We start from the raw sequence: 13518 nt of genomic DNA on the forward strand, positions 1-13518 counted from the left end.
CACACTCTCTTCTTCACGCTCTTCCGCCCCAGGACCAGATGGTGTCCACATCCAAATGTTGCCCACCCTATTTGCCAAATCATTTATGTAAATCGAGAACAACAAAAGCCCCATCAGACTTCCCTGGGGCATTCCTGGCTATACCTTTGTCTCTGATGAGCACTCGCCGTCGAGGGCATACTGTGTTCTATTATTTAATAAGTCTTCGAGCCACTCACATATCTGTGAACTTATTCTGTATGTCTGATTCATCACTTAGAACTGTTTCATCCAATTTTGTAATCAGGATTTCAAAGGATAGTTTGCATCTATCTTCAAGTATCTGCCAGTTCAATTTTTTCAGCATTTTAGCACTTTACTAGTTTCCTACCAGTGAATTGAGGGCTGCTGCCTACACAAAATTTTACTTGGTTTTCACTCATGGTATTTTCTATTTCTGTGGTCTCAGTTATGCTGTGAGGAGCACAAATTTCACTGATATGTACTTAACATCTGTGTGACTGGCAGTGATTTATTGTAAGAATAGTATGTGTGTTAGGAATTTTATGTAAATTTGGCTTTCATTCATAACCCTTTGACATATTTTCTATTTACAACTCCAGGTGACTAAAGACATTGATAATCCTGAGCAAGACATTCATGTAACAGCATAGAAGCTAAAAAGAGGAGATGGCTTCTCATTCGTCATCTAGTAATCCAGACAAAGAAGATAGCTATGAAGGTGAGTTTGAGTTATAAACAAACACCTTCCACACTGACTAATTTGTTCATTTCTAATGTCATTATTGTTACCTCTCTCATCATTCTGAATTTTTTTATTTTACTTACCTTTTAACCAAAACTTATTAGAAATGTATCAAACCGTTAAATTTTGGGAGTGTTACTACTAGATAATCTCATTTCACATTTTAGTAATTTTGAAATAACCCAGATAATAATTTAACTACAGTTAGCAGGAAGAACAGTCAGATTACGAGGGTAGTTTATAAATAGTTCTCTAAGTGGAATAGAAAGAAATGACTTACCTCAGTGAAACATTTCTATTTTACAATGTAGTCTAATACTGACAAAGAGATAGAGGGGCTGGCCAGTACTTACCTCAGCTCAGTACAGCCGATAGATACACAAAAAACAGAACCGAAAATTTACGTTCCTAGCTTTCGGAACAAATGTTCCTTCATCAGGGAGGAGAGAGGGGAAAGAAAGGGAAGAAGGGAAAGTGGATTCAGTTACTCACAACCCAGGTTATGAAGCAACAGGGAAAGGAAAACAGGGAGGGTAGCAAGGATGGAGGCATGGTTGTCAGAGGGAAGCCAAAGATATTCTACTGTAAGTACTGTGCCAGCTTCAAACCAAAGAGGATGCATACAGAAGTAAAGAGGTATACAGTATAAAGATAAACACAACTATGTAGGATGAATAGATGTATGAATGGCTAAAGAGGAAAGGGAAACAGGAGAAGACTGAAGAGTAAATGGGAGTGAGGTTGTTTAACATAGGTTCAGTCCTGGGGGATGGCGTGATGAAAGGATGTGTTGGAGTGCAAGTTCCCATCTCCGCAGTTCAGAGGGACTGGTGTTGGGTGGGAGAAGCCAAATGGCACATACGGTGTAGCAGGTTCCTAGGTCCCTAGAATTATGCTGGAGGCATGCTCCGCTACTGGGTATTGGACATCTCCTAGGCGCACACTTCGTCTGTGTCCGTTCATGCGCTCAGCCAGTTTAGTTGTTGTCATACCGATGTAAAAGGCTGTGCAGTGCAGGCATGTCAGCTGATAAATGACATGTGTAGTTTCACACGTGGCCCTGCCTTGAATTGTGTATGTTTTACCAGTAGCGGGGCTGGAGTAGGTGGTTGTCGGGGGATGCATGGGGCAGGTTTTGCAGCGGTGTTGGTTACAGGGGTAGGAACCGCTGGGTAGAGAAGGTAGTCTGGGAATATTGTAGGGTTTAACAAGGATGTTACGGAGGTTAGGGGGGGCGACAAAAGGCAACTCTGTGTGGTGTGGGGAGAATTTTGTCAAGGGATGATCTCATTTCAGGGGTTGACTTGAGAAAGTCATATCCCTGGCGGAGTAATTTGTTGATGTATTCGAGGCCAGGATAATATTGGGTGACAAGGGGGATGCTTCTGTGTGGTTTGGGGGTAGGAACATTGTTGTTGGACGGGGAGGAATGTATTGCTTGGGAGATCTGTTTGTGGATAAGGTCTGCAGGATAGTTGTGGGAGAGGAAAGCACTGGTCAGGTTATTGGTGTAATTGTTGAGGGACTAATCACTGGAGCAGATACGTTTGCCACGAATACCTAGGCTGTAGGGAAGGGAACGTTTGATGTAGAATGGATGGCAGCTATCAAAGTGAAGGTACTGTTGTTTGTTTGTGGGTTTGATATGGACAGAGGTGTTTGGGAGAAGGACCAGGTGAAATTCAGATTCTAAAAGGAGTTGAGGTTATGGAGGAAATTAAGGAGTGTTTCTTCACCATGAGTCCAGACCACAAAGATGTCATCTATAAACCTACACCAGGCCAGGGGAAGCAGCTGTTTGGTCTTCAGGAAAGCCTCCTCCATGCGGCCTATGAAGAGGTTAGCATAGGATGGAGCCATCCTGGTTCCCATGGCCATTCCCCTGATTTGTTTGTAGGTCTGGCCTTCAAAGGTGAAGTAATTATGGGTTAGGATGAAGTTGGTAAGTGTGATAAGGAACGAGGTTTTTGGAAGATCTTCTGGTGGGCATTGGGAGAGATAGTGCTCAAGAGCAGAGAGACCATGGGTACGTGGGATGTTTGTGTTAAGGGATGTGGCATCTATGGTGACAAGAAAGGTTTCAGGTGGGAGAGGAGTGGGAATGGATTTGAGGTGTTCTAGGAAGTGGTTTGTGTCTTTGATGTAGGATGGGAGTGTGCGGGGGATAGGTTGGAGGTGTTGGTCTACCAGAGCTGAGATACGTTCTGTTGGGGCTTTGAAGCCTGCTACAATGGGACGGCCAGGATGGTTCTCTTTGTGGATTTTGTGTAATAGGTAGAAGGTAGGAGTACGGGGCTCAGGTGGAGTGAGTAAGTCTGTGGAAGCCGTTGTGAGGCCTTGTGAGGGACCTTGGATTTTTAGGATTTTCTGCAGCTGAGTCTGGATGGAGGGAATGGGATCCTGGGCAACAGCTTTGTAGGTTGAGGTGTCGGAGAGTTGATGCAGTCCTTCTGCCACATACTCCACACGGTCAAGTACCACAGTTGTGGAGCCTTTATCCGCCGGGAGGATGACAATAGAGCCGTCTGTTTTCAGCTCCTTAATGCCACGGGATTCAGCTGGGGTGATGTTGGGGGTTGTCGGATGTTCTTCAAGAACGACTGGGAGGCAACACTGGATGTGAGGAATTCCTGAAATGTCTGCAAGGGATGGTTTTGGGGGAGGGGAGGAGGATCCCTTTGAGAAGGCGGTCGGAACTGTTCCAGACAGGGTTCAACACTGGGTCTAGTATTTGCGGGCTGTGTTTGGGTAGTGAAGTGATATTTCCAGTTGAGGTTCCGGGTGAATGAGAGGAGATCTTTAACCAGGGCAGTGTGGTTGAATTTAGGCGTGGGGCTAAAGGTTAAGCCTTTTGATAGAACAGATGTCTCTGGAGGAGAGAGGGATCTGGATGAGAGGTTTAGAACTGAATTGGGACTGGTGATATGTGGCATTTGACTGTGGTTATAGTTGAGATTTCGTCTGTGTGGGGTATGTGCTGGGATGGGAAGATTGAGTAGGGTGGCTAGGCTAGGTTTGTTGGCTATGAGGGGGGTTTGTTGAAGGTTCTGTTGTGGTTGGTGTTTGTGAGGAATAGGGAGAGGGACCCCACTTCTTAGGTGTTGCACTAGCACTGTGGATAGTTTTTTCAGGTGGTGTGTGGCATGGAACTCAAGTTTGCAGCTGGCTTCTAGGATGATGTTCATGAGTGTGTTCTCCAAGCAAGGGTTTGAGAGGTGGAGGACTTTGAAGAGAGATAGGAGCTGTTGGGAGTGGTGGTTACATGAAGTAGTGTAGAGATTCAGGACAAGTTGGGTAAGGGCTAAGGATTGAAGGTTCTGGAAGTCCAGGAGAGACTGGTGGAAGGAAGAATTGCACCCAGAGATGGGAACTTTTAAGGTAAGTCCTTTAGGGGTGATTCCAAAGGTTAAGCAGGACCGGAGGAAAAGTATGTGGGATTGCAGTTTGGCTACGGTGAATGCATGTTTCTGGAATGAATGTAAATAATGTGGTATAGGATTAGGGTACATAGTGGGTAACTGGTGGGTAGGGAAGTCAAATAACTAAAGTTAAAATAGTAATCATAAGAAGGAATAAAACACGGAGGGAAGGACGATAAAGAAAGAAATTTTGTTGGTAATGTTCAGTACCAAAGGAAGACCACTAAATAAGAAAAATACGGAAAAAGTTGACCAGACCAAGCAAGTATGTCCAGATCAGGGGAAAAGAACACACGTTGCTCAAAAACTGAGATAGCGAGTGGCAAAAAAAAAGTCGCGCATGCCGCAAAAAAGATCGCGCGTGCCGCAAAAAGTTCGCGGGTGGTGCAGAAATGTCCCAAAAAAATTTTCCTGTGGCAGAGAAAGATAGCCAATGACACAAAATTATCCCCAGCAACACGAAATCGACGGAAATGGATGATACTGGTAGGTGTGGAAGAGATTGTTGGCTGGAGAACAGCGAATAACGAACGTTAAAACTATGGAATGTTGGTTGGTTGGTTGGTTGGTTGGTTTTGGGGAAGGAGACCAGACAGCGTGGTCATCGGTCTCATCAGAATAGGGAAGGATGGGGAAGGAAGTTGGCCGTGCCCTTTCAGCGGAACCATCCCGGCATTTGCCTGGAGTGATTTAGGGAAATCACGGAAAACCTAAATCAGGATGGCCGGACGCGGGATTGAACCGTCGTCCTTTCGAATGCGAGTCCAGTGTCTAACCACTGCGCCACCTCGCTCGGTCTATGGAATGTTAAATAAATAAATCAATAAATAAAGAAGGAGAAGTGGACTATAAATGGAACAAGATAATAGGAGGAAAATGAAACTAGCACAGTTGGTGACGAAACTATTTATTTATGTATATATAAAACACTGAAGAAGAGAAAGTGTATAGATGACAGATGTAAGTGATAGCTAACAAAAGGGACAAAACAATGAAGGATGTGGACCATATAGGTGATCTAAATGATTAATGGAAAATCTCATATAAAGATGTGAAACAAATACTAACGAAGAGATAGAGGGGCTGGCCAGTACTTACCTCAGCTTAGTACAGCCGATAGATACACAAAAAGCAGAACCGAAAATTTACGTTCCTAGCTTTCGGAACAAATGTTCCTTCATCAGGGAGGAGAGAGGGGAAAGAAAGGGAAGAAGGGAAAGTGGATTCAGTTACTCTCAACCCAGGTTATGAAGCAACAGGGAAAGGAAAACAGGGAGGGTAGCAAGGATGGAGGCATGGTTGTCAGAGGGAAGCCAAAGATATTCTACTGTTAAGTACTGTGCCAGCTTCAAACCAAAGAGGATGCATACAGAATTAAAGAGGTATATAGTATAAAGATAAATACAATTATGTAGGATGAATAGATCCGTGAATGGCTAAAGACGAGAGGGAAAAAGGAGATGACTGAAGAGTAAATGGGAGTGAGGCTGGTTAATGTAGGTTCAGTCCTGGGGGATGGCGTGATGAAAGGATGTGTTGGAGTACAAGTTCCCATCTCCGCAGTTCAGAGGGACTGGTGTTGGGTGGGAGAAGCCAAATGGCACATACAGTGTAGCAGGTTCCTGGGTCCCTAGAATAATGCTGGAGGGCATGCTCCGCTACTGGGTATTGGACATCTCCTAGGCGGTCAGTTCGTCTGTGTCCGTTCATGCGCTCAGCCAGCTTAGTTGTTGTCATACCGATGTAAAAGGCTGTGCAGTGCAGGCATGTCAGCTGATAAATGACGTGTGTAGTTTCACACGTGGCCCTGCCTTGAATTGTGTATGTTTTACCAGTAGCGGGGCTGGAGTAGGTGGTTGTCGGGGGATGCATGGGGCAGGTTTTGCAGCGGTGTTGGTTACAGGGGTAGGAACCGCTGGGTAGAGAAGGTAGTCTGGGAATATTGTAGGGTTTAACAAGGATGTTACGGAGGTTAGGGGGGGCGACAAAAGGCAACTCTGTGTGGTGTGGGGAGAATTTTGTCAAGGGATGATCTCATTTCAGGGGTTGACTTGAGAAAGTCCTATCCCTGGCGGAGTAATTTGTTGATGTATTCCAGGCCAGGATAATATTAGGTGACAAGGGGGATGCTTCTGTGTGGTCTGGGGGTAGGAACATTGTTGTTGGACGGGGAGGAATGTATTGCTCGGGAGATCTGTTTGTGGACAAGGTCTGCAGGATAGTTGTGGGAGAGGAAAGCACTGCTCAGGTTATTGGTGTAATTGTTGAGGGACTAATCACTGGAGCAGATACGTTTGCCACGAATACCTAGGCTGTAGGGAAGGGAACGTTTGATGTGGAATGGATGGCAGCTATCAAAGTGAAGGTACTGTTGTTTGTTTTGTGAGTTTGATATGGACAGAGGTGTGGATGTGAGCTTCAACAAGATGAAGGTCAACATCCAGGAAGGTGGCTTGGGTTTTGGATAAGGACCAGGTGAAATTCAGATTCTAAAAGGAGTTGAGGTTATGGAGGAAATTAAGGAGTGTTTCTTCACCATGAGTCCAGACCACAAAGATGTCATCTATAAACCTACACCAGGCCAGGGGAAGCAGCTGTTTGGTCTTCAGGAAAGCCTCCTCCATGCGGCCTATGAAGAGGTTAGCATAGGATGGAGCCATCCTGGTTCCCATGGCCGTTCCCCTGATTTGTTTGTAGGTCTGGCCTTCAAAGGTGAAGTAATTATGGGTTAGGATGAAGTTGGTAAGTGTGATAAGGAACGAGGTTTTTGGAAGATCTTCTGGTGGGCATTGGGAGAGATAGTGCTCAAGAGCAGAGAGACCATGGGTACGTGGGATGTTTGTGTTAAGGGATGTGGCATCTATGGTGACAAGAAAGGTTTCAGGTGGGAGAGGAGTGGGAATGGATTTGAGGTGTTGTAGGAAGTGGTTTGTGTCTTTGATGTAGAATGGGAGTGTGTGGGGGATAGGTTGGAGGTGTTGGTCTACCAGAGCTGAGATACGTTCTGTTGGGGCTTTGAAGCCTGCTACAATGGGACGGCCAGGATGGCGCCAATTCCTGTTTTAGTTCATGTATTTTTGCCATGACAATGCCACTTGTGCATGGGCATACATTGTCATCTAAATCTGCGTTACTACTCTGCAGTTCACATTTAAGTGCCTGGCGGAGAGTTCATCAGATCACCTTCAGACTATCTCTCCACTGTTCCTCTCTCAGAAATTGCGTGGGGAGAAATGAACACACGAAATTTTCTGTACCATCTTTGATTCCTATTGTTTTATTATGATGGTCATTTCTTCCTATGTAGGTTGACTTCAGTAAAGAAATTTAGCATTCAGAAGAGAAAGTTGATAATTGAAGTTTTATAAAAAGTCCTTGTTTTAAAGATGGCCACTGGTTTATCATATCCATGGCACTCACTCCCCTATTTCACAATAATACAAAATGAACTACCCTTCTTTGGACTTTTTTGATGCCCTGCATCAATTCTATCCAGTAAGGATACCATACCATACAGCAAAATTGTAACAGAGGATAGACAAGTAGTGTAATCTTTTGTTTGTCTTCCCCACATCATCATCTATGTGATCGTCCCAATTTAAGTTGCTCATAATTATAATTCCCAGGTATTTAATTGAATTGACAGCCTTTAGATTTGTGTGATTTATTGCCTAACTGAAATGTGATGGTTTCCTTCTAGCACTTGTGTGCATGACCTCACATTTTTTGTTATTTGGAGTCAACTGCCTCTTTTCGCACCATACAGATATTGTGTGTAAGTTATTTTTCAATTGGTTTTGGTCTTCTGATGACTTAACCAGATGATGACTGACAGAATTGTCTACAAACAATCTAGGAAGCGTGCTCAGATTGTCTTCTAGATCATTCATTGTATTGCCTTTGCTTCCTTTGGTGGTGATGAATCAATGTTTTCATTACATTGACTGTTTTGTCTGTGGGGTAAAGTAGTGGATCGAAGTTTCATCTTGAGGGGTCTTGTTGTAGATTGATTTTAAGTGATAAATATATTTCAAGATGCCAAGTCCTTACTTGTTCCCTGTAATAACAGTTACCTGATTCTCCATCCGTTGCTGTCTAGTTTTCTCTTGATTATTTTAATAATGTGGTTTGTTTGTTTACCATGAGATGCTAAATTTCGCCCGCCATTTATCTTAAGGAGTTACATGTTAGAATTTCATCTTGTCTTACTTTCCACATTTACAAATCTCAGAATTGTTCTTGTTCAATGTGTATTCAAGAAGGAAAAGTCTGCAAAATCAGTCAGGTCCTGGTAGGTCCATATGCTTTAACTATTGTCGAGAATACTTCCTTGTTTTCATTTAATTTACTTTCCTAGTTTTGTATTTTTACATTTGCTGCATGCTCTCATAAACCAGCTTTCTGGTTCTTCCTTATTTGAATCCACCTGATGTTTTAAGCTATAGGTTCTCTCTTTCATAGGTGTAGGTAAGCCTCCCTCTCATTCCTACCAAACCTGTTCAGGTCCTTTCTTCTGTGAATTCACCTGACCTCAGGTATAGGTTCCCTTTTTCTAGGTAAACCTACCTTCTCGCCCCCCCCCCCCCCCCCCACCTCTCTACAAATCTGGATACACGTCTCCTTCATGCTTACAATCATATCCCTAGTCTCTGACCATACAGCTTTTACCATTTCTAATATTGAAGATTTCTCCTTAGCAAAGTGATCTTACCCAAAAGCTACATAAAACATTAGTTTCTTACTTCCTTCATTTCTCTTATCACTCCTCTTTCTCAACCTGTTGTTATTTGTGTGTTATATAAGTGCCTTTGAATAACTTGGCTTATATTACTATGTCCTTCCTCTCTAATCAGTGCGGGGTTGTAGCCATCTGTTGTGTGTGGCCGAGACTAATACAGTGTGGTTCATAAGTAGAGCGTGCAGTGAGGTTCGTAAGGTACCAAAAGAAACACAGGAACAAAGAAAAAGAAGAATGGACATTGAGTATAGTAATGCATTAGAAAATAGTAACAAAGGATTGAAGAAAACATAATCTAAGCTTTCGGCCCTCAGAGGTTATTGTCAAAAATAGATGACACACACACACACACACACACACACACACACACACAGGACTGCAGCATCTGGCAGCTGAAGCCACACTTTCAGCTGCCAGAGGCTGCAGTCCTGTGTGTGAGTTTGTTTGTTTGTTTGTTTTTTGTGTGTGTGTGTGTGTGGGGGGGGGGGGGGGGGGAGCGAGGGAGGGAGGGAGAGGGGGGGGGGGAGCGCACGTGTATGTGCATGCTGTGTGTGTTTTCCACAAAGGCTTTTGATGGCCAGAAGCTTAGATTGTGACAGTCTTTTTTTGTGCCTATCTGCGACTCAGCATCTCCGCTATATGGTGGATAGCAACTTCCCTTTTCATAACATTGGTGCAACATCTTATTTCCCACATTACTCCCGCCGATATCATTAATCCTATACCTTCAAATTGATTACTCTGCCTGTTTCACTCTCCTGTATTTTTGTGTGTTATATCCCACACTTTTCTGGTGCCTCATGATCTTGTATCTCATCATACGAACCCCTCCCCACCACCCACTCTTTCTCCGTTCTGTCACAGTTTGCTCCCACTCATTCCCTCTAATTCACTTCGTCCAGTCACATCAACCATCCCCCTTCTTCGCACGTACCCACCCTCAGACCTGCTACCCACAGTAAAACCTTTTTTAAAATTATTTCTATCTTTTTTTTGGTCTCATTGTCACTTATCACCAATTTTTGTGAGTATTCACCTTTTGCTGTCGTCGACTCCATCAGATTTCATGATGTTTCCCCCATTTTAATCCATTTCTTCCTTCTCATGATTTTTCCCACATATTTGGCTGTATTTTTGCGAATTTTTCAGATGTAATTCTGTCATTTATGTAATTTTTCGCATTTTTTCCACCACCATGGATCCTTGCTCCTTCCACCTGCATCAATACAGAGAAGTTCCCTTATTCCTAGCCAGAACCCAGTCCCACATACTGTTCCTGCATTGTTGCTGGGCACATGGAATCCCCCAAATGGCCTTACCATCAAATTAACCATCTCTGGCTGCCACCCCTTCTTCCACAGTTACCTCCATCTGTTCAGATTCCGCCAGTCCTTAGCCCTCACCAACATAGTCCTGCAAAACCATATCAACCTAGCCCCTACCTCCTTGCAATACCTTCTCTCCATCCATAAAATTCTCCTGCTATACAATCCCAAATTCCTGGAGCCCATAACACACATCGAAACTCTAGTGTCAATTTTTCTTGCGAACTTGTGGACCAATATTTTCTCTTAAATTTTTCCTAAACATTTTCCCATGATTTAAATTCCTCTGAATGAGCTGTTCCCCATTCTGCTGTATCAGCTCATAAATTTCCTAGTGCAAGATTTACTTTTTTAGTATCATCCCATTTTGTGAAGCATAGATCGAGAAAATACTCCCAAGAAATATGTCGGCTGTCCTCCTCCTTCCAGCTTAAACTTTGAAAACTGCTTAGTGCAACTAGTTCCATTTCTATGAGTAATTCTTTTAATAATGCTTGTTTTCTTTGTTCTCGAATCAGAAACATACAAATTTACAGTAGCCATACACATCAATAAATATGTACATATATATACACAAATTGTATTTATATTACATGTGCCCAGTACTTTGCAACCTCCAAGGTGCTTGGAGTGGCTTGCAGGAGATCAATCTTTGTGCAGGAAGTAGGGCACAAAAGGCACTGGAGCATGTGGCTTGTGGTTTGTTCTTGTCCACAATCACAGGACGTATCTTCTGTTATGAAGCCCCATCTCTTCAGGTTGTCTCTGGATCGTCCAACTCCTGATCATAATCTGTGTAAAGATTTCCACACCAGCCAGCTCTCGTTTTGTCCAGGTGGTAGTTCTTCAGCTTCTGGCGTCTGTAGGTGAGGCGTCGACTTCTTCCATAACTCTAGCCCTGCCTTCTCTGGTGAAATGGTGAGCTTCTCGGATGTTGTCAGGAAGCTCTTTCGCAATCTCAGCCGTTGCTGTGGTGGATTATGTCCGTGTAGTGGATGGGTACTGGCCTGTTCCACTTTCAATCTCTCCTTGTTGGCAGCCACTGTTCTGCGTATCCATGGTGGCGCTATTCCAGTCAGGCAGTAGAGCTTATCAGTTGGGGTAGGTCTTAAACAACCTGTGATCAACCTGCAGGTTTCATTGAGAGCAATGTCTACTTATCTGGCATGAGATGACCTGTACCAGACTGGAGAAGCATATTCAGCAGTAGAAAAGCACAGTGCCATTGCAGAACAGTGAATAGTTTGTGGATGTGATCCCAACTGTGTCCCCGCTAGTTTGCGAATTAGGTTGTTTCGAGCGGAGATTTTCATTTTGGTGTTCTTGCAGTGAGTTTTGAATGTCCGAGTTCTATCGAGAGTGACTCCCAAGTATTTAGGTGCATGATGATGCTGGAGTTGGATGCCTGACCATGCAATATGTAGCTCACGATTAGCTTCCCTGTTCCTTAAATGAAAGGCACACATTTTTGTCTTCGAAGGGTTTGGTCTGAGTTGGTTCCGATTGTAGTAGCTTGACAGTGTTCTAAGTGCTGTTGTCAGGTTTCTTTCCACTCTTTCAAAACATGTGCTCTGCATAGCAAGAGCTCGGTCATGTGCATATAAAAATCTCCTTGTGCCTGGGGTCAATGGCTGGTCGTTGGTATAGATGTTGAAGAGAAGTGGAGCCAAGACGCTTCCCTGAGGTAGACCATTTTTCTGCACTCTCCAGCAACTGCGTTGTTCTTGAAATTCAACAAAAAACCTGCGGTTTTGGAGGAGGGTGCTGAGTAGTCTAACAAGGTGGGCGTTGTTGATCATATTGTATAGTTTTGCGTGGAGTAATCGATGATGGACAGTATCATATGCTGCTGTGAGATCCACGAAGATCACGCCTGTTACTTGACGGGTTTCAAAACCATCCTCTATAAACTGTTTGTGATAATCCTATGTTAGATGTAGCTATTTTGCTTCTGAGTTCCTATTTAGTATCTTCTAATTCTTTCCATAATTTCTGTAACTTTCTCATATTAATAATAGTATTATCTGAGGAATTACTGGTAGTGCTGTTGGAATCTACTTTTTCTTGTACTTTTTGCTCTACCATTTCTTCTAGACGCTTATCCAAATCAGGTGAAGTATTTGGATCACTAGAAATTTCAATAAGTTTTTTATTTAGTGCTGATATTTCTACCCTACCTCATGTCTCTAAGTTTTGATTGCATATAGTTTTGTAATTGCTTGAAGATGGTTTCTGTAACTGTCATCTTATCATTTACATTTTTAAACTGGATTTTTACTTCTTGTGTAACTATATCGCAACGGTCGACTACTTATGTTTCGAACTCCTTAGGTAAATTAGCTAAGGTTTCCTCTAATTTGGAATTTTTTTTTTTTATTTTGTGGCTAAATTGTCTAATTTTTTATTATTTTGAAATAGTTCATGTAGTTTATCAGCTCAATTTTTTCTATTTTGGGATAGTTCATCTAATTGCTCCATTTTATGAGATGTCTATTTTATTTGCTTGTTCTTCTAGTTTATCTGCTTGACTTTTATTGTTTTGACATAGTTTATCTAATTTTCTAATGCTGTAATTTTATCTAGAATTTCTGCTAAGACCATATTGTCCATACTTCTGGTTGTGATAGGCATGTAATCAAAATCACTGTACTACTTACATCACACTAAAAACCTTCATTGTTAAGCAGTGTATTTGCATCATCACCCAATGTTGTTCACTGTCAATTATTTCAGATTAAATAACTACTCACAAATTCTATACAGCTCACATAATTTGCGTAACCAGGTGCCATAGTGCCCTGCCGATGCCATCGTGTGTAGTGCAGTCTAAGGCAGTTGCTCAGTAGCCGCTGCCATAGTCTGCTGCACTGCTGCTGACTATGAAGCGATGGAGTGTTGCCGTTGGAAGCCTTCACAGCACTTGTCATCATTGAAACCACTCGCCAAAAATCTTCTCTGTAGTCAGCTTATCTTCATGTGATTTACATGCCAAGAACAACTCCAACATGTGAATAATATTTGTTGTTGACCTGATTGCTATGGCCAACTGGTATTCCTTTTGTTATAGATCATGACAATCTAAGTTGTTTGGGTTTAATTAAAGCCACAGTCTCTTTAGTTGGAATAATTCGCTGTTGTTTGTACTGTTGCAGCATATCTGCTTACGATACAGTTCTTGATAGCTTGTTTTCTTTTGTCGCCATTGGCAGCGATGTACATCTTCCCATTTTTTGTAAAATTTTAGTTTTAATTTCTTGTTGCTTCACTTATGATGCCACATAATGTGTTTTT

General features: G+C 42.7%; 1 protein-coding gene across 4 annotated transcripts in view; it reads left to right on the forward strand.

Moving 5' to 3' along the window:
* Positions 1-13518, forward strand: part of LOC124595731 (ATP-dependent DNA helicase Q1-like) — a 137577-nt gene that overhangs the window by 23954 nt on the left and 100105 nt on the right. For all 4 annotated transcript variants that reach the window (XM_047134602.1, XM_047134603.1, XM_047134604.1 and 1 more), the window contains exon 2: positions 603-721. In XM_047134602.1, coding sequence (XP_046990558.1) covers positions 670-721 — 52 coding nt within the window. In that variant the 5' untranslated portion in view covers positions 603-669. The remainder of the gene's footprint in view (positions 1-602; positions 722-13518) is intronic.

This window comes from Schistocerca americana, chromosome 2, assembly GCF_021461395.2.
Source record: "Schistocerca americana isolate TAMUIC-IGC-003095 chromosome 2, iqSchAmer2.1, whole genome shotgun sequence".
In the NCBI taxonomy this organism is placed as follows: domain Eukaryota; kingdom Metazoa; phylum Arthropoda; class Insecta; order Orthoptera; family Acrididae; genus Schistocerca; species Schistocerca americana.